The sequence below is a fragment of the Canis lupus genome, chromosome 35, assembly GCF_011100685.1.
Source record: "Canis lupus familiaris isolate Mischka breed German Shepherd chromosome 35, alternate assembly UU_Cfam_GSD_1.0, whole genome shotgun sequence".
NCBI lineage: Eukaryota > Metazoa > Chordata > Mammalia > Carnivora > Canidae > Canis > Canis lupus.
The window spans coordinates 11806743-11818992 of NC_049256.1; the positions used below are offsets into that span (position 1 = coordinate 11806743).

Sequence of the window (12250 nt, forward strand, 5' to 3'; positions counted from 1 at the left end):
CCAGTTCACTCAGATTAACAAACCACCACAGTGCTACTATGATCTATGAAGACCTCTAAGATCTTGCTCTCTGTCAGTTCTCCACCCCATTTCCTAATACAGCCCTCCTTACTCATTCTGCTCTTTGCTGAATTCACATGTGGCTTTCCTGTTTCAAGGCCTCTACACTTAGCATTTTCTCTGCCTGAAAACTCCTTCTTGCCTTGGCATCTCCTTCTCAGGGAGACCCTCTATTTAAAATAACAACAGGCCTTTTCCTGGCTCTTTCCATATTTTATTCTTCTCCATAATAATAATCTATCACCACCTGATATACAATTATTCTTGTTTTTGTTGAAATGTAATACACATACAGAAAAATGCACATATTAGTAAGAGAACACCTTGATGAATTTTCACATAGAGAATACACCCATTGACCCAGCACCAAGATCAAGAAACTGGGTGTTATCAGCATTCCAGGTGGCCCCCCTCCTGCAGTCATGCAATCACTACTCAAGGAACTGCTACCCTGACTTCTACCAGCATAGATTAGTTTTCTCTATTTTTGCACTTTGTATAAATGGAATCATACCTTATGTACTTTTTTTTCCTGTTTGGCCTCTTGTATGTAGTTGTAAACTTATGTTCTCATTGTTGTAAAGCATCCCACTGGGTGAATATATTATGCTGCATGTATTGGACATTTGGGTAGTTGCAGTTTGGGACTATTACATGTCTTTTTTTTTTTTTTTAAAGATTTTGTGTATTTATTCATGAGAGACACAGAGAGAGAGAGGCAGAGACACAGGCAGAGGGAGAAGCAGGCTCCACGCAGGGAGCCCGATGCGGGACTTGATCATAGCACTCCGGGATCACGCACCCTGAGCCAAGGGCAGACACTCGACCACTGAACCACCCACGTGTCCCATGAGACTATTACATGTCTTTTGATAAACATCTGTATGTCTTTCTGTTGGTAACTATGTTTTTAACTGGTTTATTTGTATACTGATGTCAGGTCAGTGGCCTGAGACAGTGTTTTTCTGTTTCGTTCATCTCACTGTTCCCCATGCCTGAAATAGTACCTAGCACATAGTATGTTCCACAAATGTTTGTTGAATGAATGAGTGAATGAATGAAATCTCTTTTCTTTCAGAATAGTCATGACCCAATCCTCTCTCTACAGAAAGCAAAATTCAGTTCTATAGTTTTTTTTTTGTTTTTTAAATTTTTGAAAAATATTTTATTTGAAAGACAAAGATAGTGACAAAAATAGTGAGAGAGAGTATGAACAGGGAGAAGGAGAAGCAGGCTCCCTGCTTCTCCATGAGCAGGAAGTCTGATGTGGGGCTCAATCCCAGGATCCTGGGATCATGACCTGAGCCCAAGGCAGAACCTTAACCGACTGAGCCACCCAGGTGCCCCTAGATTTTGTTTTAAATACTCAATATGGAACCTCTAGAAAGCTACGTAATGATCCCCTACTGTAAAATTTCAGCATAGACCTACCTATATCTCTAGGAAGTTGTATAAAACTACTCACCATCTGGTAGATACATAATCAGTATATGGTGGCTGTGATCTTAATTCTCTTGCAAGTCCAAAATCAGCAATTTTCACAAGTTCTGGCCCCATACAAAGCAAGTTCTCTGGTTTCATATCCCTATGAAAAAAACCTTGGTAACAGAGAGGAAGAATAATTGATCATTATGTTTGAATATATTTGACTTCTAAACAAAATATAACTGAGACTCTCTGTTGTAATTAAGAATGTGAACTTAGGAGAAAAAAAGAAACCATATTTATTATCTAAAAAGTGATGGACGTGGGACTCTGCTTTCAAAATAATTTGGTAAGAAAGTTCACAGAGTATATGAAGTCATTAAAAATACCCATTTAACACATATTTATATTTGTGAATCCAGTAAGTTCAAGCAATGGGCTAGATATTGCCACTTTATGATTATCTCCATTCATTTGCACAACAGCTTTGAGGAGGTATTATGGTCACTATTGTGTAGTAAAGGAGGAGGTAGAGGCCCAGAGAGGAGGAGGCTAATTAAAGCCTGAAGAAAGCTGCATAATCAAGCTTATGTCACTTCTTTGAAAAATCTATTAAACAAAATTGAGGGATGCCTGGGTGGCTCAGCGGTTTAGCATCTGCCTTTGACCTGGGACGTGATTCTGGACTCCTGGGATCGAGTCCCATATTGGATCCCTGCATAGAACCTGCTTCTCCTCAAAAAAAAAAAAAAAAAAAAAAAAAGAACCTGCTTATCCCTCTGCCTGTGTCTCTGCCTCTCTCTCTGTGTGTGTCTCTCATGAATAAATAAATTAAATCTTTTAAAAAAAAAACAAAAATGGAACTCCATGCATTTTAGCCAATTCTTTGACTTACCATTAGTTACAATTATTTTATTTAACAGCTTTCATTTACAAATATTTGTAATTATTTTATTAACAGCTCAGTTTTCCCCGGTAGCAGCTTTATGGTTACTTATCAATTCAATATGTAAAATAAGTGGTTACTGAAGCTAAAAGGCAGATCAATGAAAATGAGCCAGAAAACTCAGGAAGATGAAAGCCTTTATACATTTCTAAGGGAGATCTATAGCACCCTGGCTGTACACAGATGGGCTGTATTCTAATGACCTTGCGATTGGGAGAATCAAGAAGGGGCCTGGTCATCCATTGTAGGTGATCGTTGTGAGGGCCTGTAGCTTTCACCTTAAATTTTTTAAGTCAAAGTTTAAACTAAGCTTTTTGCTTCCTTCTAAGCCAGTGTGGGCTCTATGTTCGTGACATCTATAGCGGTTCTGTACTCAGTTTATCTGGCACTTCTTACTCAAAATAGTTATCTATTTTACAAACTTTCAAGGGAAATACACTGCACTTTCATAACATGAAGACAGGGATAGGAGCACATGTGGTGGTGAGTAAAGCGACATAATCCATAAAATCATAGAGAATAAAACCAGCATATTTGTACAGTTGAGGTTTTCCCCATTCTCACTACTATATATCGGTAACTTGGTACTATTTTAACTGAAATATTAATCTTGTTTTTTTGACAGCTACTATTTAAAAAATACTTACTCGAAGCATTACATCTGAGACGCTTATCCACTATAGCAAGAATAATGTAGCTTTTGTAAAAATGTCTATTGTCCTTGGAGTCTAGTGTCCCAAATCTCTGTGTCATCAGTTGTATAATCAACTGTACATTCATTATTCATGTTATTTACTTTTAGCAGCAATTTTTAACCCCAAGCTAAATTCTTCCTTCAATCACTTATGCTCTGAATTTGCTAGTAGTTCATATATATCCAAGGAATCTAAGTCAGTTTTATCCTTAAAAACTTAAAAATATCCTTAAAATAATCAATAAATCCTTAAAAATATCAATAAATCGCAAAGCTATTTCCAAAAATCAAATAAGTCATAATGCTTTTGATTTTTCCACACCACAGTTTTTCTACTGGCATAAGTTAATGCAGGCAAATATCATGAGTTACCATACTGGCCAGTATTTAAAAACAGGTTGAAGATTGGAAATCCATTATCAACAAATAAGATAGCATATATCCTTTGTTTCCAAATAATTAAAAAATGACTGACTTTTAGTAATGGATTGCAGTATATTATCACAGGCTTTCGACTTTTAAAGGACAAAAAAGTGGGATTCGGGAATGTTCTGACAATGCTTACATGGAATAAATAAATTATTTCCTGTAGCAGTTAAAGGGGAAAAGAAAAAATATAAAATATGAGATAAAACAGGAAAGCACGCTAATGATGGTGATTTTCTAATGCTTCTGGTCATAACGCAGCAATGGTCTAGCACAACCTCTTTCAATTTAGTATCTAAACATCTAGTGATTCTAAACAAACATTTGATAAAAATTTTCATAATAAGCATGTTAACTTTCTGGACTAATTGGTTAGATAAACATAAAAAGCTATAAATGAAGATCACATAAATAAGAAATGTATAAAAATAGGAACAATCACTTTATTTAATTTTACTCAAAGAACAGAAACAACCAAATGTAAATACTAAGAAAACTATAAAATACCATAGCACTGGTGCTTTAAACTATTTAAATGTTAACAAGTGGTCAGATGATCATTCCAATCTTTTCTTAGGGCATTTTTGTTTGCTTTTTTTCATTTCCTTGGTAAAACTGGAGATGAGGTTGTAGGGACGGGTTTATGCTGAGAGTAAATTATCAAATTTACAAATTCTGCTACGGAGGAAGATAGTTGTAGATTACAGCAATTCTATTTTATAAAGAATTATAGAAATTCTAAGTTTTTAAGATAAAAATGTCAGTGTGTATAGCCACATACTGCAAATTTGTAGTTATTCAATATAACATTATTTAACAGCTTAAAATTCCTGGGCATGACCTTGACAGTAATATAAAGATGGAGGGAGATGAAATTTAAACCTACCGTGTTTATGGATAAATGCCAGCCCTTGCAATATTTGATACATAATATTTCTGATGACTGACTCAGGGAACAGCTTGTTTCTGTAAAGACATGAACAAATAAACCTTCATGTAATTCTATTAACCAACCAACCAAAACAAGAAGGCAGATGTTCCTCCTCCCCTGGAGCCCCTGTTGGCTTCAAGAGAGTGGTTAAAGGTGTGATTTATAACTTTATAGTTGTTACAGGTTATACATCTAAAACGTGACAATTAGAATTTTTGTTTGTTTTGATGTTTGGTAAAAACTCTCAAATCCAATAATGAATGTACTATACAAATATTCAACAGCTGAATTTTAAACTGTCCTGAGAGGAGCAAAGTAAATTGGAAAACTGATAACCAACAGATAAGTCAAGTGTGCAAATCTGTATTATGTAGGCTTTAAGATTTTAGGGGCATAACTGCTTCAGTTCTATATTGTCTACTGGTACCTTCCACTGGAAATACAGTAAGAGTCACAAATGAGAAACCCTTACGTATTTAAATTTTTTCTAGTAGCCAAATTAACAAAGCAGATAAAACAGGTGAAATTAGTTTTAACAATATATTTTACTTAATATATACCAGATATTTCAACATGTGATCAAAAATATACAATATAAAAATTAATATATATCATTTAAGATTGCCTATCACCTGATTATGATTTTTTAATATTCTAATCTAGTTCTAATGCATTTATATGCATAGCTTTTATATTAGGTATCAATGTTACATAATTACAATTTTGATTTCTGTTTTTTATCCACTCATGGGAATTTTCATAATCTTTATAATTATCACTTTTAATGGCTACAAAATAATCCCATCAATATTACACACTTCAATTACCAATCTATTCTCCCATTGATAGTTATTTCTTTTAAGTAGTAGAGATAAGTGAAGCATGGTATAGTCATTTAACAGAACATATTAACTGTTAAGGTTATATATCAGCATAACAAAATGATTGTAAATGAATCAATTAAATAAAAAAATGATCACCACTAAAATTGCAATTATGTAAAAAACCAGCATGCCTGTATCCCAGGGGCTAGAAAGAACTCTAGAAAAATAAACACTGATTTGAGGCACAGATATTTTCCTTACTTTTATTTTAACTGCTATGAATGTTGTAATGATACCAGCCTATGGAACCTAACAGGCATTTACTAAGTATTTTTTTTTGAAAGAAGAAAAATATGACAAAAGAAAAATTCACTCACCATCCCTAAGGATTACCTCGAGTGTGTTTATGTGTATGTATGAAAGGAATATAGAGAGAGCAGTCATCATTCCACTGGGAAATATATTTCTAAAGTATCTTAGCATCTTTTGTTGAACAAACCTGGCTTTAAAAGCAGGTAAAATGGACAGTAGTCTCCCACGTGTGACTGATAGCTACCACCGAAATACTAACGTCCCCAAATTCATGGCAGATGACTAAAGCTCTCCCGCTTTAGAGATTCTGTTCATGGGTTTAAAAATGAAAATGAGAATTTGTTTGGCACTGGTAGTAACATTGTTTTATCATTCACTTAAACATTCATTTTTTTTAAAAAAGATTTTATTTATTTTTTCATGAGAGACACAGAGAGAGGGGCAGAGACATAGGCAGAGGGAGAAGCAGAACTCGATCCCAGGACCCAGGGATCACAACCTGAGCAGAAGGCAGACACTTCAACCACTGAGCCACTCAGGTGTCCCCCACTTAAACATTCTAATAAGTGAACTTATTAGATCCCTTCATGAAAACTGCCTCATTTCTTCCTCCCTCCTTTCATTAACCTTCACAAAATGCTTGTGAGAGCAATAAAAGTAATCTCAATTTTGTCCAGGGCCAGCTTTATTAGTATTAAAAGTATAGAAAGATTTTGGGGACACTTGGGTGGCTCAGCCGTTTAGGTGTCTGAGTCTTGATCTCAGCTCAGGTCTTGATCTCAGGGTCGTGAGTTCAAGCCCCATGTTGGGCTCTATGCTGGGTGTGGAGCCTTCTTAAAAAACAAGCCACACAATAAGCCAAAATATAGATAGATTTTGTTTCAGAAAGTATAGATAGATAGATAGTGTGTATGTTTACATCAGAAAAATGGTGACTATGTCAAGGCTGGTTCTTCAAGTTTATAAAGGTAACAGCTAATTAATTTAGATCCTCCTCTTGGAGTGATAAATCTGTACACTGTAAAGTGTGACATATGAAGGGATTCAACAAACTCATAGAAGAGATAACAGAGAAAACATCATTTTTATAAAATAAAGACATACCTGTCTTTCATTAATTGATAGAGGTTTTCTTTCATATATTCAAATATAAAATAGAGATGGTCATTTTCTCGGATAACTTCTTTTAGTTTAATCACATTGGCATGATTGAGTTTCTTCAGAGACTGTAACACAGCAAATAAGCATTAGAATTCTTAAAGTTATAGAAGTTGTCAAAATCTCATCAATCTCTATGATAATTACCTTACGTTATCTTCCATTTCTTCTGAATTCATGAAGTTTTAATGTTTTTATATAATATCTTATATAAAATTTGAAGTTTTTATATAATATTTTACATGACTAAGAACATCTTAGAACACCAATCTAAAGTAAGTGGTTTTAAGTAATGAATGAGGTACAAAAATAAACCAAGTCAATAATACCTACCAAACATTTCAATCTGTCACATTTTTTTCTCAGTCTATTCAATAGGCCTAAGTTTTTTCTGACTTAACAATGTGAAATTCCATACATAAAAATGTATCCAAGTCATATAGCATAAAATAGAAAGAAATGGTATGTAGTAATTAAAAGTTGTCTTTCCTTTGATGACATGAATGAAAATGCTCTTTTAAAAGTGAGAGTATATGTTCAAATATGAGGGTATAGTGGTTTTTTTCTGTCCTTCACTGACATTCAGATAACAAATGAGAAATTACTTTACTTAGGAAGATAAAGAAAAAAAAACAAAAGAAATACAGTTATTTTTGGACTGTTTCCCACAAAGAACAGAACAATCCCTTTAGCTACCGTCCTCAGAAACGAGACAGGGTAAGGCAGAGGGAAGGCCTCTTTGGGTTCTTTTCATCAGCAGGATTTTACCTTAACTTCTCTCAAATTCATACATTCATCCCAAGAATAGAACTTTCTCTTCATTCTGAAATCAAACAAGAAAACTTCAGTGCACAGAAACAGAGGTTTTGAAACACAAATTACGCTGTTGGCTTTCCTACTCTACTATTCACTTCGGGCAAGCTGTGATCTCTCTCTCCCTCCTCCTTAAAGGAAGTCACCTACCTCCCTTCTCTATATCTCAAGGCTGTTTGGGACCAGTTCGCAATTATGTTATATCTGAAGTTCTGCTTTAAACACAATGGTGAAAGGATTACTATTAATCATCCTTTCTGGGTGTGTTCTCACATATCCCTGATCAGTTAAATTGTAAGAGGCCCTTCTAAAAGGGCCCCTTCCAAATTTCCACTTTCTAGAACAGGTAAATATGAAACACTAAGGTGTGTCACAAATTTTGGTAGCAAATTTAGTGAAATAATTTGATCTGACAACTTCTGTATCATTGCTTCCACTTTAAACGAGAAGTCCATTAAGTAAAATGATTCAGGTCAATAAAAATTCAGAAGCAACAAAACTTTAGAAATAGCTTTCTTTTAAAAAAATTTTTTTCTTGATTTTTATTATTGAAGTGTAGTTGACATACAATGTTACATTAGTTTCAGATATCTAACATAGTGATTCAACAATTCTGTACATTGTGAAATGCTCACCATGCTAAGTGTAGTCACCATCTGTCACCACATGGCATTATTACAGTATTATTAACTATATTTCCTTTGCTATACTTTTCCTCTCTGTAACTTTATTTTATAACTGCAATTTTACACCTCTTAATCCCCTTCTATTTCTCTCATCTACCCATTCAACCTGCAACAACTAGTTTGTTCTCTAATTTTAGGAGCATGTTTTTTCATTTTCTTAAATTTTCTTTTAGATTCCACATATACATGAAAACATATGGTATTTGTTCCTCTCTGACTTACTTTACTGAGCATCATAGTACTCTCTAGGCCCATCCATGTTCTAATAAATGGTAAGATTTCATTCTTTTTTATAGCTGAGTAATATTCCATTGTGTATATATACATCTTCTTCATCCTTCTTAAGTTTTTATTTATATTAAGTTAGTTAACATACAGTGTCATATTAGTTTCAGTTGTGCAGTATAGTGGTTCAACACATCCATACAACACCAAGTGCTCATCACAACAAGTGCCCTCCCCATCACCTATTTCACGCACACCCCCACCTCCGTCCTGGTCACCATCAGTTTGTTCTTTATAGTTAAGAGTTTTCAGGTTTGCCCCCACCTCTCTTTTTTCCTCCCTCTGCTTGTTTGTTTTGTTTCTTAAATTCTACATATGAGTACAATCATATGTGGTATTTATCTTTCTCTGACTGCCTTATTTCACTTAGCATAATACTCTCTAGCTCCATCCATGTCATTCCAAATAGCAAGATTTCATTCTTTTTGATGGCTGAGTAATATTCATATACACACACATACACACATATATGTATATATATACACGCCACATCTTCTTTATCCATTCATTTATCAATGGATACTTGAGTTGTTTTCATATCTTGGTTATTGTAAATAATGCTGCAGTAAAAAGGGATGCATATATCTTGTCAGATTAGTGTTTTTCACTTTAGGGGGGTAAATACCCAGTAATGGAATACCTAGATCAAGGGAATTCTATTTTTAATTTTTTGAGGAACCTCCATACTATTTTCCACAATGATTGTACCAGTTTACATTCCTACCAACAATGCACAGGGGTTCCATTTTCTCCACATCCTTACCAACACTTGCTCTTTCTTATCTTTTTGATTTTAGTCATTCTGACAAATGTGAGGTGATATCTCATTATATATTTGATTTAAATTTTCCTGATGATTAGTGACACTAAGCAACTTTTCATGTGGCAATTGGCCATCTGTATTTTTTCTTTGGAAAAATGTCTATGTAGGTCCTCATCTACTTTTTGTTTTTTTGGTATTGAGTTGTATAAGTTCTTTATATATTTTATTTTATTTAAAGATTTTTATTTATTTATTCATGAGAGACAGAGAGACAGAGAGAGAGAGAGAGAGAGAGAGAGAGAGGCAGAGACACAGGCAGAGGGAGAAGCAGGTTCCATGCATGAAGCCTGACGTGGGACTTGATCCCAGGTCTCCAGGATCACGCCTTGGGCTGAAGGCAGCGCTAAACCACTAAGCCACCTGGGCTGCCCAAGTTCTTTTTTTTTTTAATTTTTATTTATTTATGATAGTCACAGAGAGAGAGAGAGGCAGAGACACAGGCAGAGGGAGAAGCAGGCTCCATGCACCGGGAGCCCGATGTGGGATTCGATCCCAGGTCTCCAGCATCGCGCCCTGGGCCAAAGGCAGGCGCCAAACCGCTGCGCCACCCAGGGATCCCCCAAGTTCTTTATATATTTTAGATGTTAATCTCTCATCAAATATATTATTTGCAAATATCTTCTCCCATTTAGAAGGTTGCTTTCTTGAATTTTGTTCTTTGTTTTCGCTCCTCTATCTCTCAATGTTACCATTAGAGATAAATATACCAAAAGTAATAAAGTAATAAAGGTAACAAAATAATTCCACCATATATGCCACAGATAAAGGCTGTACTTTTTGTGAGATTTTTAGTCACCATGCAAAATGAGAGACAAAAAGATTTATGTTCTAAGAGATGTTTCTTTTGAGTATAGAAATTATAAGGATTTGTAATTTGGATTATGAAAATAAGGACTCTAGGGGCACCTGGGTGGTTCAGTCAGTTAAGCATCTGATTCATGATTTCAGCTCAGTTCATGATCTCAGGGTCCTGGGATCAAACCCTGCCGCAGGCTGCATGCTCAATGGGAGTCTGCTTGCGGTTCTCTCCATCTCTTTCTGCCCCTCCTCCCACTCACGTGCACACTCTCTCAAATGAGTAAATATATCTTAAAAAATAAATAAAGCCCCTACATGCCCTACTGTTTTCATTTAGCAGTGTAATCACCTAATTGAGTGTTCTAGAAGATTCTCAGGAAGCTAAAAGTGATCTTTATTGATTAAATTCCTATAGAAATTATTCAGAGCCCCAACAAGAGTATAATACACAAGGGTAAGGAAATGAGTAAAGGAATGGTGGCACAAAGAATTGGCAGCATGCCATGGTAGTTAAGAATGTGCGCTGCTGAACTGCCCTGCTCAATTCAGTGACTGAATCTAGTGACTCACTGATTGTGTGACCTTGCATAGGTTACCCATTGACCATTCTGTATCTCTAATTCCATACTTACAAAGTAGAAACTACTGCGTATGAAAAGCCTCTTGCAAACTGCCTAGAGTTCAGCGCTCAGTAAATACTGGATGTTCTTGTTTTTACCAGTATCTATGATCAGCTACAATAAGACATGAAGAGTATCACTGCTATTATTTCTAAAATATCCTTAGTGAATCAGGATTTCATTTATACTTATTAAGGTGCTAGAAATTTATGGAGGTTGAAGAAATTGATGGTTTACGGACTACTTCACCATGCCATACATTTATAAATATCTCACTAAAATGATAAGGTAAATATAGCACAATGATAAATTTAAAGTCAGTTCAAATATATAAAAGAAATTTAAGAAAATGATCAAATCCATCCAAAACTGTACATATAATCTGTGTTATATGTGTAAAAATTATAAAATTTTAAAAAATCTGTTTGAAAGACTAGTCAAGTTCTTTTCCAATTTAGTACAAGTTGAAATTTTTATTCTATTTGAAGATCTGTATTAGCTACATCCACATATTCTAATATGCTCCTTTCTTTCCAGCAATTACTATTTCTCATCAATAGCACCCTAAGGCAATGCGTGTATCTATATGCAACAAATACTGAAATTATCCAATCTCTTCAACCAGTGTGAAGAATTTAAGAAATTAAACCAATTTGGTAGAATAGATAAGAAAAGGTGCTTCCTTTAGATCCCCTGCCTTTTTGCACTTTCATTTATTCATTCATTCAAAACCTACTATGTGCCAGGGCAATGCACAAACCAGAACCAGAGATGGTTACCATGGCACCTCCCAACTAACACGAAATAGGTTTTTGACTAGTTAACACAAAACAGACAAATTAGTTTAAGGACCAGGAGATAAGGGACTCTTAACAATTTAATGGTCCTGCCTTTTTGATAAGGCAATATATGTCAGCTGAGACCTGAAAGACAGAATGTACCAGCAAGTAAAAAGCCAAAAGACTGGAAAAACAAAAATTTCCACCAGACAGAGCTAGAAAGAGCTGGCTGGGCAAAGAAATAAAAGACCATTTCAGGCTGATCTTTATTATTAATGCCCTGGGCTAATTTGCCTGACTATTCCCAGCTACTCATCTAAAGAAACGATGACCTACTAAGGTCAGTGTTTCTGCTCTTTTTCTCCACAGCACTTACCACTTCTAACATACTATATAATAGTTATTTTTATACTATACAATAATTATTTACACTATACAATAGTTACTTATTATGTTCAGTCCTACCCTTTCCTCAGATTAAAGCTCCTTGAAGATACTCCCACATACCTAGATCAGTTTTTGGCATTCAGTAAGTGGTTAATAAATATTTACTAAATGACTGGATGAATTTCTATACTCACAGATGGACTCACATGAGGAACCATCCCACAAACTGGAGACCCTCCAAAATAGAATCGCCTTCTAATTAAGTAAAATACTTAATACATAT

At 34.9% G+C, this 12250-nt stretch overlaps 1 protein-coding gene across 7 annotated transcripts in view; it reads right to left on the reverse strand.

The window, feature by feature from the left end:
• MAK (male germ cell associated kinase) overlaps positions 1-12250 on the reverse strand; it is a 56866-nt gene that overhangs the window by 31489 nt on the left and 13127 nt on the right. For all 7 annotated transcript variants that reach the window (XR_005384322.1, XM_038584159.1, XM_038584158.1 and 4 more), the window contains exons 3-6: positions 7545-7599; positions 6723-6844; positions 4438-4517; positions 1526-1658 (exon numbers count right to left, since the gene is read on the reverse strand). Coding sequence is in view for 6 of the 7 variants with exons in the window: in XM_038584159.1 (XP_038440087.1) it covers positions 1526-1658; positions 4438-4517; positions 6723-6844; positions 7545-7599 (390 nt within the window). In the remaining variant the exon portion in view is untranslated. The remainder of the gene's footprint in view (positions 1-1525; positions 1659-4437; positions 4518-6722; positions 6845-7544; positions 7600-12250) is intronic.